The 16,469-nt window shown below is 47.3% G+C and overlaps 1 protein-coding gene across 1 annotated transcript; it reads right to left on the bottom strand.

The window, feature by feature from the left end:
• Positions 1-1,869: 1,869 nt before the first annotated feature.
• On the bottom strand, positions 1,870-16,102 carry TMEM205 (transmembrane protein 205). Its single transcript, XM_083483242.1, has 4 exons — positions 15,994-16,102; positions 9,115-9,236; positions 6,499-6,662; positions 1,870-2,564 (listed from the first exon to the last, which is right to left on the bottom strand). The coding sequence occupies exons 2-4, from the start codon at positions 9,212-9,214 to the stop codon at positions 2,262-2,264; spliced, it is 567 nt and encodes a 188-aa protein (XP_083339368.1). The 5' UTR covers positions 9,215-9,236; positions 15,994-16,102; the 3' UTR covers positions 1,870-2,261.
• Positions 16,103-16,469: the final 367 nt, after the last annotated feature.

The following is a 16,469-nucleotide window of genomic DNA, read 5'->3' as shown; positions in this document are numbered from 1 at the left end:
CTGACTGGCCATTAAGAACAAGGAGGCTGGTCGAGATGAGCCACTGGTCTCATCTAATAGGCTCATCCTATGTACATGTGATACTGCCAGAGAGGAATGGCAAGCTAAGATGATTGACTGTGCCGAAATGGCAAAGCTGACTGAAAAGCTCAGGAACCAAGAGGACAAAAACTTTAAAAAAGAAGGGGGGAAATTCGTAATTTATTGAGGAGACCGCTGCAAGCAAATGAAAACAATAGCAGGATTTTAATCCCACTTGTAATGTAACGAATACCATAGATAATGTAGATTATCTATGTATATAGATAATGTATATAGATTATGGAATAATATGCAGTTGATAATAAGACCCACAAAGGGGGGGGGGGAGTTGCGAGATTCAGAGTAATCTGTATATATGGATATGTAATTGGATTGTTACAATTTTACATTTGTAAATGCAATAAAAATTATTTCAAAAAAATAGAGGGGCGGGTAGGATAGCTCAATGAAGGTGTCATAAAGCTTGCATTTGTTTTGCTTAATGTATTTGCTAACGATGTACTATAGCTAGCTCTAAACCCTGTTTGTTCCTCATATAGGATGTTATCTGTCAGTTTGATAAGCAGGTGTCTAACTCAAGAGTTTGGAAGGAACATATAGTAAACGATAATTGGGGGCGGGGTATACACTTTCTTATGAATTGGGACGATGATATTCAATCTCCAGCCTGCTGGCATTTGGGCCGTGTTATTTATATACCAGGATGGGTTGCCAGCAATCTGTGTGTGCCGTAAGGAGCTATCTGGTGGCATACTATTCTCACCTGGCGCATTATTTAGTTTCAGGCCTTCTATGAGAGATTTGATTTCTGTAGGGGAATACCACTTGCCATTCTGGTAGTTTTGACCAATCAATGGTCATCTCAGTAGCAGCTGGTTCCCTTACCTGCAACATGCAATACCTGGTGTGTTGGTTTTCGGTGCTCACCATCAACTGCCCCCTAATGTAGGTGGACACAAATTTTGGAAGTCTGACATTTTATCAGAAGCACTGCTGAGCCTTTTTTCGGTTTTTAAAGGAGCTCCGTGGCTGGAACAAGGATGGGCTGACATTTAAGCGGCCTCTATTTAGAGGACTTTGAGTAGCTCCAATTAAGTGTTGGAAGTGTAAAGAGAAAGAAGGCACGTTTTATAATATATGTGGAATTGTAAAATAATCAAAAACTATTGGGAAATGATAATGTTTACGACAACGTTTGTTAAAAGACCAGAAGCTTTTTTTGTTAGGCATTATAGGTCAAGACTTGCCAAAACTGTGGGAAAAAACTATTTACCGGTATGTATGCTGCAACAGTGGCTAGGATGTTACTAGCCCAAAGTTGGAAAGACAAGACACCAATGAAAGAAGAATGGCAAGAAAAACTGATGGAATATGCTGAAATGGCGAAAATAACTGGAAAATTAAGAGAGAAGGACAATAGAGATTTCAAAAAGGACTGTGAATTGTTTATGTTGTACTTACAGAAACATCGTAAAGAAGTGGACTCACCAGCAGAGTTTGAGTAAGCACTTGCAATTAAGAAAACAAGAATTAAAAGTACAAGGGTAAGATGTAATAATAGGGAAAATAACAAAATGTAAGGTGTAATTTGAAAAAATATGGTACAAAAATGATAAGAATATAACAATATTTAACTAAAAGATTACAAAATTAAGGTAGAATAAGACAGGCAGGAGAAGCAAATATTTAAAGAACCAGAAGAAGAAGTTGAGGGAAGTCGTGGTTGGGGGGGGATTGGTATTTATATATATATTTTGTGATAATGATATTTGTGTAGGATATAAAACTTAATAAAAACTATTTTAAAAAAATGGCTGCTAGGCAATCTGAGATGCAGAAATAGTAATGGCTTTTATTTATGCAAAAGTGTCCAAAACAAGATCATAAAGATCATTAAAGAGTTGGAAGGGACCCAGAGGTCTGGGCATTGAGGAATATGACCAAACAGGCTTTATTCTAGATTGCAACACAGGTTATCCAATTCTGTCCTTCAGGGAGAGGGAAAAATCTCACTGTTTCGGGAGTGGGTAGTTTCCCCCACAACCATTCACTCCAATGAATTGATTTCTGGCTGCTGTCAAACTCCTTCTCTCCAACTGGTCAATCATAGCTCAGATTACAGGCTGTCATCTTTGCTTCGAGAGAAAGTTCGGTTTTGTGCCTTAGAAAACAATCCTATAGCGACAGGAGGAGCGGCTGGGTAGAGCGCCCCCTGCAGTCTAAAGGCTGTCCAGCTGCAGTGCTAGGCATGCCAAATTCACCCCGGTGCAGAAGACGCCGGCCAGGTTGCAGAGAGAGGACAGGCCGTGGAACTTGAAGAACTTTTGGCGCAGGCTCTGGTACTTGGCATCCTTCTCCTTCAGAAGCTGGTAAGCCTCCCGCCGAGCCGACAGCCCCACCTCGTCCCCGAGGCCGTGCTCCCTTTCAATCTCTTGCATCTTGAACATGGTCTTGGTGGTGACTTGGGAGAGCCAGGAAGCATTGGAAGCTGCCAGAATGAGGCCAATAAAAAAGGACACAATCTGCAGAGAAGATACAAGGTATACCGTGACCTTTTCTGGAATTCTGGGGTAAATCCAGGGTGGATAAAAATCAATTATTATTATTTTTTTAAAAAATAATCATGAAGATTTTTTTATTTAATTCATTTTTTAAATTTAATTTTTTTATTTAAATCAGATTTTTAACATTTAATTCAGTTTTTTTTAATTTAAATCAGATTTCTTAAAAATTTAAAGTGGATTTTTAAATAGAATGCTTTTGGTCATGTCAGTGGCGTAGCGTGGGGGGTGCAGGGGGGGCCGGCCGCACCGGGCACAACATCTGGGGGTTAGGGTTAGGGGGCGCAAATCCACGGGTTAGGGGGCGCAAATTACTTGCCTTGCCCCGGGTGCTGACAACCCACGCTACGCCACTGGGTCATGTAATGGTTCCTAAGGGGGGTGCTTGAGCGTAAGCAGGTGCCTATCTTCCTGGCTGGGTGCAAACACCTGGCTGGGTTGCCGAAGTGAACCTCCTCTGTCCGGACAGCCACTCGCTCGTGGCTGTCTCAATCGCTGGCAGCATCCGTCAGTGGGCGTTTCTTAAACTTCTTCCAGCAAAGAAGTTCTTTGACGCCTAGTCTCCGCCTACCCTCTCTGCGCGGAAGCCTTCTGCGCAGGGAGGGCGTGGGCGACGGAGGACCCCTAGTCTCCCCGCTGGTCCCAGGCAAGGAGTCATGGGACCGCCTCGCCACTTCCCCCACTTGCCCCCCTTCTCCACTGGTGCTACGCTGATTCTCTTCCCCAGAAGATGGGCTGCTTCTCCCGATCCCTGGACGCCCTCTGGAATCCCTCTGGCTTTCGCGCTCTCCCTCCAGTACTGATGGCAGTTCCCTGACAGGTCATGTCACAGGATCCAACGTGGAAGGTCAAGTCCACCACGATAAGGAACAGATGGAAAAACCCTACCTTCAATGGATAAAAACTACTGGAACAAAAGACATTCGGTGGAAACTCAAGACGCTATGCCCATGGCTGAGGATAATAGTTTGAACCCTTCCAATGGATATGGGGTGGGGGAGGGAGGGAAAGGAGAAAATTGTACGGGAAATTTAAAATTGGAAGGAGATAATATAATGTATGTAAAAATCCAAAACTTGAATAAAACTTCAAAAAAGAAAGAAAGAAAGAAAGAAAGAAAGAAAGAAAGAAAGAAAGAAAGAAAACAAAAATTAAAAATAAAATGCTTTTGGAGGAAAAATCTAAAGATAGTTTTCTATTTAAGTTACATTATAGTCCAAAGGCTGTTCACCAGGAAATAAGGATATGTTTAAGTTTTTCATGCGTGCTAAATCTCAGTATAAGTTTTTTTTTTGTTTTAATTGTTTAACCACATCAGTTAACAAACATGGAGACATATTCTATAATGTTAAATAAATTGATTAAATTGTTCTTAAGGAAATGATTATTTTTCTCCTTCCAATAAAGTACAGCAGAAAAGCTGTCCAAATATATACGGTTAATTTATTAAACCTCACAATAATTTCATAATTATCGTTCTGTGTATTTCTAATAGCATAACCTGGGCATGTACAAGATGTCGATTGACTGGCGGAACCTGAGACTGATTATGGTCAATCGCAACGCTCCTGGTTTTTGACTCGGAAAGCTGAATGTGGACAAACACCGGCTCCTTTGGCCTAAAAGTGAGATGAGCGCTGCAACCCCATAGTCACCTTTGACTGGACTTAACTGTCCAGGGGTCCTTTACCTTTTACCTATGGCTCCTATCTGGTAGATCAATAGTCCTACCTCCTGTCCTCTAAAAGGATAGGCTGTACTTCAATGCCTTACCAACAAAGAGATTCCATGGCCACTCTGAACAGGTTTTTCCAGAGCTGGACTGCTCACATTTCTTCCTGATGCTCTCGGGTTTAAGAAACGGGGAGGTAGCTGTTCATGAAACCGACTGTGTCTTGAGTAGCTGCAGCACACAAGGTAAAAACTGCTCCTCTTCCTCACATCAGCCTTCCAGATACAAAGGACTGCTTTCCTTGCTGGAATGTTATACAGTGGTAAAGGTAAAGGAACCCCTGACCATTAGGTCCAGTCGTGACTGACTCTGGGGTTGCGGCGCTCATCTCGCTTTATTGGCCGAGGGAGCCGGCGTACAGCTTCCGGGTCATGTGGCCACCATGACTAAGCCGCTTCAGGCGAACCAGAGCAGCGCACAGAAACACCGTTTACCTTCCCGCTAGAGTGCTACCTATTTATCTACTTGCATTTCGTGCTTTTGAACTGCTAGGTTGGCAGGAGCAGGGACCGAGCAACAGGAGCTCACCCCATCGCGGGGATCCAAACCGCTGACCTTCTGATCGGCAAGCCCTAGGCTCTGTGGTTTAACCCACAGCACCACCTGCATCCCTGTATACAGGGTACCTTGGGATAAGCACTTAATTCATTCCGGAGGTCTGTTCTTAACCTGAAACTGTTCTTAACCTGAAGCACCACTTTAGCTAATGGGGCTTCCCGCTGCCGCCGCACCGCAGGAGCACAATTTCTGTTCTCACCCTGAAGCAAAGTTCTTAACCCGAGGTACTATTTCTGGGTTAGCGGAGTCTGTAACCTGAAGTGTATGTAACCTGAGGTACCACTGTATTTTGTTTCCCACCTTCCTCATATGACACAATAGTCTTTATGGTAAATGATGTTCTAAGATTGAATTGGGCAGAGGTTTATGTAGCAGCAGGGGTGAATAAGGAGGAGTAGATTTCAGGTTCCTTTATAAATATAAAACTTTTTAATGCATCGTGATTGCCTTAGGCGAGGGGTCAGCAACCGAGGGCCCATGGGCCACAAGCGGCCCATGGGGGTCGTTTAACCGGCCCCCGAGCCGCCCCCAAACTGGGACGCCTGCTTGCTGAGTCCCCACCCACTGTGCTAAACTGGCGCAGCGCGGCACAGGGACTCGCTTCCACGGTGCCGAAAATCACGTCTGCACAGACACTGGAAATCACGGGCGTGATCTGGCCCATGGAGGCATCTGCGCTGGAGTGAACTGGCCCAGGCGAGGTAAACCTTGCCGACCCCTGCCTTAGGCCTAAGCCTTCCTGCACTGTGATGGAATTAGGGAGTCAGGAAGAACACGGAGAAATCCTGCAAAGGATCACAGGACAGAAAGGCCTTGCAGGGTGAGGGAAATTCCATATGAAATACGAATGAAGGAAATACGAGGTCTTCTAAAAGACACACATTGAACAGTGAAGTGGCCAGGTTTATTCCACAGAGGAAGGCATTTTTGCAGCATCAACACTGGCTTGTAGGTTTGAGGGGCTCACGCCTTCAAAGTGCAGGTGTCAGGTGTGTGTGCAGGAGCCAGGCCCTGTGATCAATAGGACTCTCCGTGACTGGGGCCTTCCTAAGTTTGTCCTGGAGAGGCAAGGTGCGGCCACACAGGTGAGGCTGATTGGTAACTCACAGCACCTGGTGGCAAGAGCTGGGAAGGATTATAAGGCCAGCATTTCCCTTCAGCTCTTTGCCACAGCAACACGTTCCCTGCCTTGCTGCGTTTGACTCCTTGCTTCTTGATCCTTGGACCCCTGCCTTCGTGACTCCTTGCTTCTTGATCCTTGGACCCCTGCCTTCGTGACTCCTTGCTTCTTGATCCTCAGACCCTTGACTTCGTGACTCCTTGCTTCCTTACCCTCTGACCCTTGGCTTCTTGACTCCAAGCTCTCTGACCCTCAGACTCTTGGCTTTCTGACTCCTAATTTCTGGACTCCCATTCCTGCTCTCATCCCGCCATCTTGCCCCATCTCATCCCCAACCGGGACTTCAATCGCCCGTGAACTGGACCGTGACAGAAGGTCCATAGCTGACTTGTGACGTTCTCAAGAAGCTACATGAAGGAGCACGTCCTGCCCACAGGCCCCAAACGAAAAGCTGCAATATTTGTAGATGACTGGTTGGTACCTACCTGGACTGTATCCCAGGCGCTGAGAAGCTCCCGCGGGTGGTACGAAGCGAAGATGGCAAGGTTGAGGAAGGTGCAGCCAAGCAGGGTGTAGAAATAGAAAGGAAACAGCTTGCTTTGCACCAGGCCAAAGGTATGGCGGCTCACACCCCGGAAGAGAACAAACCCTGCGCAGGCGAGAGAAGGGAGTGGGTTACAGCAGGTGGACAAAGGGTTCGTCCACACTTCCAATTGTCCTGTGCCTGGAGACCACAGGTCCGAGCGATTCTTCGCTTGTCCTCTGCTTTTCTAGGCAGGTGTCCGAGCGATTTTGCCTTTGCCTCACTGCTTGCCCCCCAGAAAACCTCCTATTTAGTGCTGCAGTCAGTGGAAAACCCAGTGGCTGCCCCCCCCCGCCCAATTCAGCGCTAAACCAAAGGGCAAAGCCAAGGCCAGATTTAGGTTTGATGAGGCCCTAAGCTACTGAAGGTAATGGGACCCTTTATATGCCCAGCTCTCCTTTGTCAACAACAAATTGCCGCTGTTTTTCATGTTGAATATACTCTATATCAGTGTTTCCCAACCGGTGTTCCGCGGCACACGAGTGTGCCGTGAGACATCGGCTGGTGTGCCGCGAGATGCCTGGAGGGAGGCGGGCGAGTCGGGCGGCGAGAGGCGGGGCGGCGGCGGCGAGGAGAGGCCGCGCCTCCTGCTGCTGCCTGGCGCTCCTCCTCGCAGCCGGCAGCGCTGCCTGGGCGCCTCCGCGCGACTCTGCCTCGCTGGGTTTGGTCTCCCAGCAGAGACGGGTCACACGCGCACCTCCCTCCCTCCCTCAGCCTGCGCGGAGGGAGAGCCAGAGAGAGGCATCGCTCCTGCGCGGCGGGAGAGGGAGCAGCCGGAGCGATGCCCCAAACGAACACATGGGACCGGAGGGGAAATCCTCTCCGAGGCGGATTGAGCGCAGCTGAGAGAAGCCTTTCGAGGAGCTGCCGTGTCCCCTGGAAACCCCCTTCCCAGCTCTGCCTCAGCCGCCGCCGCCTCAGTTGCCGCCGTCCCTCAGTCCCTCGCTCTGCTGCCTCCTCCCACCCCCAAAGCTTGGAGGTTCCCCAGCAAGGGGGAGGGAAAAAACTTTCACTTTTGTGCGTCCCTCCCGGCGTGACGCTGCGCGCTGACGTCACGGGGCGGGGCTTTAATGGTGGTGTGCCGCGAGATTTTTTTTCAGTAAACAGGTGTGCCGTTGCCCAAAAACGTTTGGGAAACACTGCTCTATATGGTAATTTATGGACCTAATAGGTATCTAAAGCCATTTGCACATAACAAAAGTATGTACTTTATCAAAGTAGTTGTTGAACTGAAATACAATTAAGACGTATATTAATAGTGGAAATAATTATTAAGCTCTAACTTAAAATGATTTTTTATTCCTAACAAACTTAGTAATGGAAACACATTGGCATTTGGCAATAACAAAAGTTCCTTTAGAAACACAATTTACAAAGACTCATAATCTAGTGTCTAGAATCTTGCTATAACATGAAATTATAATAGGTGTAAATATATGATGCAAACTACTAATAATTCTAAATAGCAGAACGTAGGCACCCTATACTGTATATAGAAATGAGCAAACCAGTGATATTTTAGGGAGCAGGCTAGCAGGCGGGGCCCATGACTTACATCATAGGAGCCTATACAATACAAAACACTGTTGCTGTATGTAGGTTTTATTTTGTTTTTTTAATCTTATATTTTGGAAATGTGCATTCAGGTTTTTTCCTTTAATTTTTTTTTTTTAGGCCCCCCAAGAGAGTGGGGCCCTTAGCTATAACTTGTTTAGCTTATACGTAAATCTGGCACTGGGCAAAGCAGCAGGGCAAACAAAGGTGTGAATAAGCCCTGAGTTCTGGAAGTGAGAGGCAGTGGGCACAACAGGATCTGAAACGAATGCGTTACAGCAGCCTTCTCCAGCAGTTACTTTGTAATCCAAAGAATTTGGAGAGCACCAGGTTAGGAAGAGCTGCACTGGAGCATGCTACAACAGCAGCAAGAATTCTCATTGCAAAGTATTGGAAGACACAAGATCTACCCACTTTGGAAGAATGGCAGATGAAGGTGATAGACTATATGGAATTGGCAGAAATGACTGGCAGAATCTGGGACCAGGGAGAAGAGTCGGTGGAAGAAGATTGGAAGAAATTTAAAGACTATTTACAGAAATATTGTAAAATTGATGAATGTTAGAATGATGTTGGATAGAAATTAAGTGGTTTCTAGCTGTAATGCTTTAAGAGAATTTGAAAAAAGGCTTATAAATGGGTAAAAGCTTAATGGTAAGGATTTGCTGAACTAATAAATCTAAGTGGAATACAAAAAAGGGAGGTATGAGGAGGTCCGGGGAAATAAGCTTAAGGAAAATAAGAAACGGAAAATTAATGTGTTTTTAACTGTTTTTATTTTGTATTTTTCTTTTTATTTCTCCATTTTTATTGTAATATGTTAAAAAATAATAATAAATATCTTATAAAAAAAAGGAAGAGCTGCACTGGAGAAAAGGATCCGAGGAGCACATACCATTTCCTCCCCGGGCAGGCTAAAAATTCAAGTAAGCTTTGTCCCACCCCACCCCCTGGGGAAACGTACCTGCAATAAAGGTAACCCATATCTGCATCCCCCAGGCTGTGGAGAGCACAAAAAGCTGGATGATTTTGACACAGCTGCTCGGCTCCCCCTCTGTTGCCATCTCTGCAGTAAGAGACCTAAGACTGGGCAGAGAGAAACGGAGATGATTGTGATAATCATAATAATAATTTATTATTTATACCCCACCCATCCGGCTGGGTTTCTCCAGCCACTCTGGGTAGATCCCAGCAGAACACTAAAAACACAATAAAACATCAAACATTAAAAACTTCCCTAAACAGAGCTGCCTTTAGATGCCTTCTAAAAGTCAGAGTTGTTTATTTCCTTGACATCTGATAGGAGGGTGTTCCACAGGGTGGGTGCCACTACCGAGAAGGCCCTCTGCCTGGTTCCCTGTAACCTCACTTCTCTCAGTGAGGGAACCGCCAGAAGGCCCTCGGAGCTGGATCTCAGTGAACGGTGGGGGTGGAGACGCTCTTCAGGAATGAGAACAGCAGTACAGTGGTGCCTCTGGTTAAGAACTTAATTCGTTCTGGAGGTCCGTTCTTAACCTGAAACTGTTCTTAACCTGCTGCACGATTTCTGTTCTCATCGCGAGGTAAAGTTCTTAACCTGAGGTACTACTTCAGGGTTAGTGGAGTCTGTAACCTGAAGTGTCTGTAACCCGAGGTACCACTGTAAATGAACAGGACATATGGACCTTCTCCTCTCTCTCTCTCTTTCTCTCTCTCTCTCTCTCTCTCTCTCTCTCTCTCTCTCTCTCTGTGTGTGTGTGTGTGTGTGTGTGTTTTATGGTGATCACAGCAGTCCACCTTGGGAACTTGGCTGACCTTAGCCTGACCACAGAAGGATGGCAGTCAGCTCCAGAAATTAACAGGGTCAGAAATACTCAAAAGAGCTCAGGACACGGAACCTCAAGAAACATCTAGAAAGGGATTCTGGCAAGTCTCAATCAGCCTAACATAATGGTGTCGAATGCCTCTGAGTATCCGCTGCGAGGAGCCACAGGGAAGGAGAGGGCAGTTGGACCCACATCTTGCTTATGCGCTCCCCATAAGCATTTGGTTGGTCCATGCGAGAACAGGATGCTTGGGCTAGAGGGAGCTCTTGGCTGGATCCTGCAGGCTCTTCTCGCGTTCTTAACACCGTAGCCATGGATGGAAATGAAGGAAGCAGGGAACAGGTCAGTTCAGCAAGGCAGCCTTATGCATTGTGACAGCTTTCACAGATATTAGCACAATGCCCTTCATCTTTCTCTTCAGCCCCAGCCCAAAGACAGCAGGAAACTCTTACTCAGACGACTCCTTTGCTCTCTGGCAAGATGAGCCATAATCAGTATAAAGTTGTCGTGCTCTAAAAGTGCACTGCTCTTTGTGCTATGGCAAGCCAGCCAAGATAGGGGGATATGGTTAGTTGCAACACAGGAAATACCCCATGAATCAGAACACAAGAGCTTAAAAATATATACGCAATTCCTGATAAGAGAGGAAGATGAGCAGAGACTACTATTGATATATAACTGGTTGGGTTGCATATCAAGACTATCCAAGAAATCAGCAACAGTACAGAAGTTCTTTCAATATTTTGGTTAATTATTGCAACTGTTTTTCTCCTCGTTTATTTTATTTTCAACACGTTGGCTCGAAGAACAGATGTTTCTGTTTTTGTATGTTTTACTGAGCTGTGAATCATGTATTGTAACTGCATTGGGAATGAAATCACCCGCTCACATCATGCTAACAGTATCAAAAATCATTAGCATTTGAAAAACAAACGCTCAGAAGGCCTGGGTAAGTTTCTACTGCCTTCCTCACACTTCCAAACAGCAGCTGGCAGAAGGTGATAAGACGAGATGGGAGAGGCCAGGCCCCACACAGGAGTCACGTGCAAAGCGATCTGGTCTTGTGTTTACTGAAAGCAGTTGTGCCACAGTGACCAAGTTTGAATTTCACCTCTGCCATGATCTCGCCAGGTGGTCTTAGGCAAGCTCCCCTCCCCAACCCCAGCCTCAGTCCCCTTCCACCGTCCAGCATTCAAAATTTGCCAGGTGCATTTTGCAGTTGGCTATTGCCCACTTGTGACCAAGTGAGGATGCTCGGGTACCAAGATGGCTCCTGACATCTCCACCATCTGGAGCTATGCATGCCTGGGGATTCTTGGATCTTGACTGTTTTAACACACTAGCAACACATCCTGTAGAATTCTGTCTGTGATATTTCATCTGTACAATCGGAATGAACGTCGGGAACCAAAAAGTTGTTATCGAAATGACGACTTTCAAACCATCTGGCCCCCAAATGGCAACTAGGCATTGTGTTTTGGCGACAGTAACCCTGGTTTTAAGGAGCCATTGTATCTGAATTTCTTTTTTTTTTTTTTTGCATATAATTTTTATTGAATTTTCTGTTTTACAATTTAAAGTACTCATTTTTACATCCTTAAGATATCTACAACTTCCCTTCTTCGCTTTCCATGGTTCATTTTAAATATCATAAATCCCTGCATAGTTACAAAAACTATACCATTCACATTTTCCATTATTGCATCCTTCAAAACTTGTTTACACTGTTGAATATATCTTAATGCTGCGAGCGTTTTCAGCTGTGCACAATTATTTCCCATATATTCAATAAACGTATTCCAATCTTCTCTAAACGTATGTTCTTCTTGTTCTCTTATTCTATATGTTAAGTCTGCAAGCTGCGTGTACTCTGTCAACTTAAGTTGCCCTTCTTCTTTGGTTGGGACCTCGCTCGTTTTCCATTTTTGGGCTAACAAAACACGGGCCGCAGTAGTGGCATACATAAATGACCTTTTTTGACACCTGGGAATTTCAGTCTGAATTATCCCCAGCAGAAAGGACTCTGGGGTTTGGGGGGGGGGGAGAAAGTACTTTTAAACATTTTTTTTCATTATGGATCATTTCACAATACTCTTTTACCCTTTTATAAGTCCACCACATATGAAAGAACGTTCCCTTATTATATCTTAATTTCTAACACTGACCCCATCCATGGAATGGGGATCATAAGACTAGCTTACTTGACAATATGGGAGATGTGAAGTACTTTGAATACTCAAAAGTAGAGCAGGCGCAAGGCATTTTGCAGACCCTGACCATGCTATGCTCCCGAGTCGGAAGGCATTGTTTTATGGTCGTTCCACTCATACCTGCATGGCTGGCCTTAGAAAACAGGGTGCCACAGGGCACTGTTTTGTCTCCAGTGCCACTATATGAAGTCAGGAGGTTTCGGGAATGGTGTCACCCGTGTGTGCTGATGACACCCAGTTCTAGTGGTAGCCTCACATTTAGACTACTGTAATGTGTGCTTCGTGGGGCTTCCCTTGTTCTGGAGAGTCTGCAGCTGGCGCAGAATGCCGCAACCTAGTTGGTAAGCAGAGCCCCTTATCGATCACCTATTACACCAGTATTACAGGATCTGTCACGGCGGCCGGCTCTTAACCACCAATCCAGTCTTAAGATCCTGGACGCGGGTGGCGCTGTGGGTTAAACCACAGAGCCTAGGACTTGCCAATCAGAAGGTCAGCGGTTCGAATCCCTGCGATGGGGTGAGCTCCCGTTGTTCGGTCCCTGCTCCTGCCAACCTAGCAGTTTGAAAGCACGTCAAAATGCAAGTAGCTAAATAGGTATCACTCCGGCAGGAAAGTAAACGGCGTTTTTGTGTGCTGCTCTGGTTCGCCAGAAGCGGCTTAGTCATGCTGGCCACATGACCCGGAAGCTGTCATGCTCCCTCGGCCAATAAAGCTAGATGAGCGCCACAACCCCAGAGTCGGTCACGACTGGACCTAATGGTCAGGGGTCCCTTTACCTTTACCCTCATATAAAGCCTTCTTACCTGAAACCGGCAGTACCCTCCTCCCCTCCATTGTAAGGGCATGTAGCTGAACAAGTGATTCTACCACAGCTGGATGATTGGGGTAAAACAGTGTTCAAAACTCCCATTCTAGGCTCATTTTGCGACAGGGAATTTCACGAGAGTGAGCAATTTTTGAGCTCTGGGTGCAGTACTGCGCCTAAGATTTCAGAGTAAAACTGCAGAGTGGAAGGAAAGGACTTTATCTGCCTACCCGCTTTCAGCTACTCTCTGAAGACCGGAGAAGAGAGCCTCTTAAGAATATTGGGGGGATGGGCAGGGGAAGGACTGGACCATGTGAAAAATGAAGTTAATATTTTAGCTGCAGTTTGTTCATTTCCAGCTTTGTGTTCTCATTATAAAAAAGCACGCCTTGGCATTCCGTTGCTGCGTCCATAACCCAGGTTTGAGGTGCCATTTAGCTTCTAGCTTTCATGTCTCAGTTTCTAACCCTGGGGTAACATGGAGGCAGGCCTTTTCTGTGGTGGCCCCAATGCTGTGGAATAGTCTCCCTATTCGGAGCTTTGGACAAGCATTACCCTCACCTTGTGCACGAACCTCCTATCTTAACTGTTTTAACCACTTGTTTTAGCTGTTCTAATTGTTACGTCGTATGATAATGGCCTACCCTACTTTTTAATGAAGGGCGCTTATTTTAACGAATTAGTTTTATTGTGCATTTGAATTACACGCTGCTCTATTTTTTGTAATTGCTTTTATAGTAAACCTCGTAGGAGCCATTTGGGCAAGTAAGCCTTATATAAATCCATTATCAAGACAGTGTTCCACCCGTCCCATTCAATATACTGGTGCGTCCTGGAGGGACACACAAGGGAGGGAAGCAGTCCAGCTTAATGGCCGTGCCATGTGGCACACGCCGCTCTGCCCAACACTTCACCCTTGCTCCCCTGCCCCCCAAGGCAGCCACCTAACTCAACCTCATGGGAGACTGGCTCTGCCAAAAGCACAACACAAATGCTATGTATTAAGGAGGCCTGACTGAGTTTCACGTGACTCACTCCCAACAGCCCACACTGCCTCCAAAAGCCTTTGCTCTTTTCTCCTAAAGGGAGGTCTGGATGGTGCCCAAAATGCAGTTCTGTAGAACCCCAGGATTCCGCAATTGCTTTTCCATTTCAAAACAAAACAAAAACACCACTGGAGGTCAGCCAGAGCTGTTCCATTCCCAGCTCAAAAACCGTACGTTTACTCCAAAGCCACATCTGTTGTGTTGAAGGAAACCAGGCAATATGCCTTTTGAAAGCACATTCCCTCCTCAAACAACGCAGACACAACCTTAGTTCTGATTCCCAGCAATCCTTAACAAACTACGGTTCACAGAATCCTTTGAGGTGAAGCATGTGCTTTGAAGTGTGTACACCATGGGTAGGCAAACTAAGGCCCAGGGGCCGGATCCGGCCCAATCACCTTCTAAATCCGGCCCACGGACGGTCCGAGAATCAGCGTGTATTTACATGAGTGGAATGTGTCCTTTTATTCAAAATGAATCTCTGGGTTATTTGTGGGGCCTGCCTGGTGTTTTTACATGAGTAGAATGTGTGCTTTTATTTAAAATGCATCTCTGCGTTATTTGTGGGGCACAGAAATTCATTCATCCCCCCCCCCCAATATAGTCTGGCCCTCCACAAGGTCTGAGGGACAATGGACCGGTCCCCTGCTGAAAAAGTTTGCTGACCCCTGGTGTACACAAACCTTGCTGTCTGGCAGGGGGTGAAGAGGCCAACTGCCCCAGGGTTATAGAAGTCTACTGGAATGGAGCCCAGGGGTCCTGGCCGGCTGCTCCCTTCTGGCCCTCCCCACCCAAGGGTGCTGTGTTTCCTGTGCAGGGCGCATGGCGGTGAGTGGGGCGGAAGGGATGGGGATAAAGTCCAAACGCAAAGGGCAGGCACTTTCCTGCATGCCAGGAGCACAAAGGAAGGTGGTGGGCTGGCAGGAGGGAACATAGGAGCCAACTCCTAGGGGCTGGGGTGTCTTCGCACCCCCCCCCAAAGTTAATGGACACTGCCATTCAAATGGTATGTGTGTGCTATGTTATGTGATCAATTCTGCGATGATTACCTGCTGTCCCCCAATATTTTATTCAAGTTAACACCCCCTTGTGGGAGGTTGCCAACTTATTCTATAGCAGTAAACGAAATGGGGTTAATACCCGCTTTTGATGTATTTTTTTGTTGTATTTTAATCTTGTTTTTAAGTTGTACTCATTCAACTTATTTTGATTATTGCTCGTTAGCCGCCCGGAGCCCGGCCTTGACTGGGGAGGGCGGGGTATAAATAAAATTTATTCTTATTCTTATTGCTGCCACCACGAACAGGAGGCGCCAGTAGCCGTCCGGTCGTTACGAAACCCAGCTCGTCAGCGGAGGCAAGAGCCTGCTATTTCAGCGAGGCTTACTCCAGAGAAAGCGCAAACAACACAACACAACACCAGGATGGCAGCTCAAGCCTCTGGCGGTATTTGCAAGAAAGACGCGTGTCGAGCGTTGGAAGGAAGCGGGCCGGGCTGCTGGCCCGCGGGAGTAAGAAATGCAAGGGGGGGCCTGTTGGAAAACCCCTCCCGCACCCCTACAAGAGGTGGGGGGCAGGGGTGCCAACTTGAATTAAATGAAATATTGGGGCGGCCCAGCTAAGCCCCGCCCCGCATAATCGATCTCAAGACGAGGTGCAGCCCCCAATTTTTTATATGGGGGTGTGCGTGCGAAGACCCTTCGGCCCCTAGGAACTGGCTTCTCTGGGTGGAGGGGAGAGAGGGAAAGGGGGCTTCCATGCTCCTGCAGCCCCCGCCCCGACTGTAGCATTTGCAAGAAGACGCGTTTCGAGCATCGGAAGGGGGCGGGAGGGAAATCGGGGGTGGGGTCGTTGGAACTCCCCGCCACCCCTAAAAAAAAAAGACGGGGTGCGCTAGGAAAAGGGGGGCTTCGATGCTCCTGCACCCCCGCCCCGTCCCCTTACACGCCGGACCCCGAGATCGCGCCTCCCCTACCTGATGCCCTTCTTCCGCCCTCGCGGCCGAGCTCCTCCGCAGCACGGTAACCAAGACTCCGCCCCACGGAGGCGGATCGCAATTGGGGGTGTGTGGCTGTGCTAAACAGCAGCGTCATGAAGGGAGGCGAGGCCGCGAGGGGCCACGCCCCTTTGTTACACGCCGGGAGGCGGCGCGCGGGATCCCTCGGGCTGCGCTCAGGCAGCTCCTGTCTGCGCCCGGCAGGGCAAGTGGAGGGCGCTCGGGGCAGAGCCGCGCGATGGACTCGAGAGAGGAGGTGGTGTTGGCCACGACGGTAAAAGAGGGGGAGATGATCCCCGTAGGTGGGGCGAGGCTGGGGGTGGGAAAGAATAGCATCCGGCGGGGCAGGGTACCTGGGGGGCCAAAAGCGGCGCAGGATCCGGATTAAGGGGCGCTCTCCTCCCGGAGGTCTGAGCATTACGTCCATCTCAGGCACTCTGTCAGCCATGGAAGCT

Source organism: Podarcis liolepis (genome assembly GCF_965112155.1).
Source record: "Podarcis liolepis genome assembly, chromosome: 17".
NCBI lineage: Eukaryota > Metazoa > Chordata > Lepidosauria > Squamata > Lacertidae > Podarcis > Podarcis liolepis.
Note: the sequence above shows the minus strand (reverse complement) of the source record. Positions and strands in the feature narration are given on the sequence as shown.

Coding starts and splice junctions, on each gene's coding strand:
- TMEM205 (XM_083483242.1), bottom strand. CDS start 9,214: ATGGCAACAGAGGGGGAGCCGAGCAGCTGTGTCAAAATCATCCAGCTT. Junction 6,663..9,114: donor ATGGGTTACCTTTATTGCAG/GTACGTTTCCCC, acceptor TCGCCTGCGCAG/GGTTTGTTCTCTTCCGGGGT. Junction 2,565..6,498: donor GCGCCTGGGATACAGTCCAG/GTAGGTACCAAC, acceptor TCTTCTCTGCAG/ATTGTGTCCTTTTTTATTGG.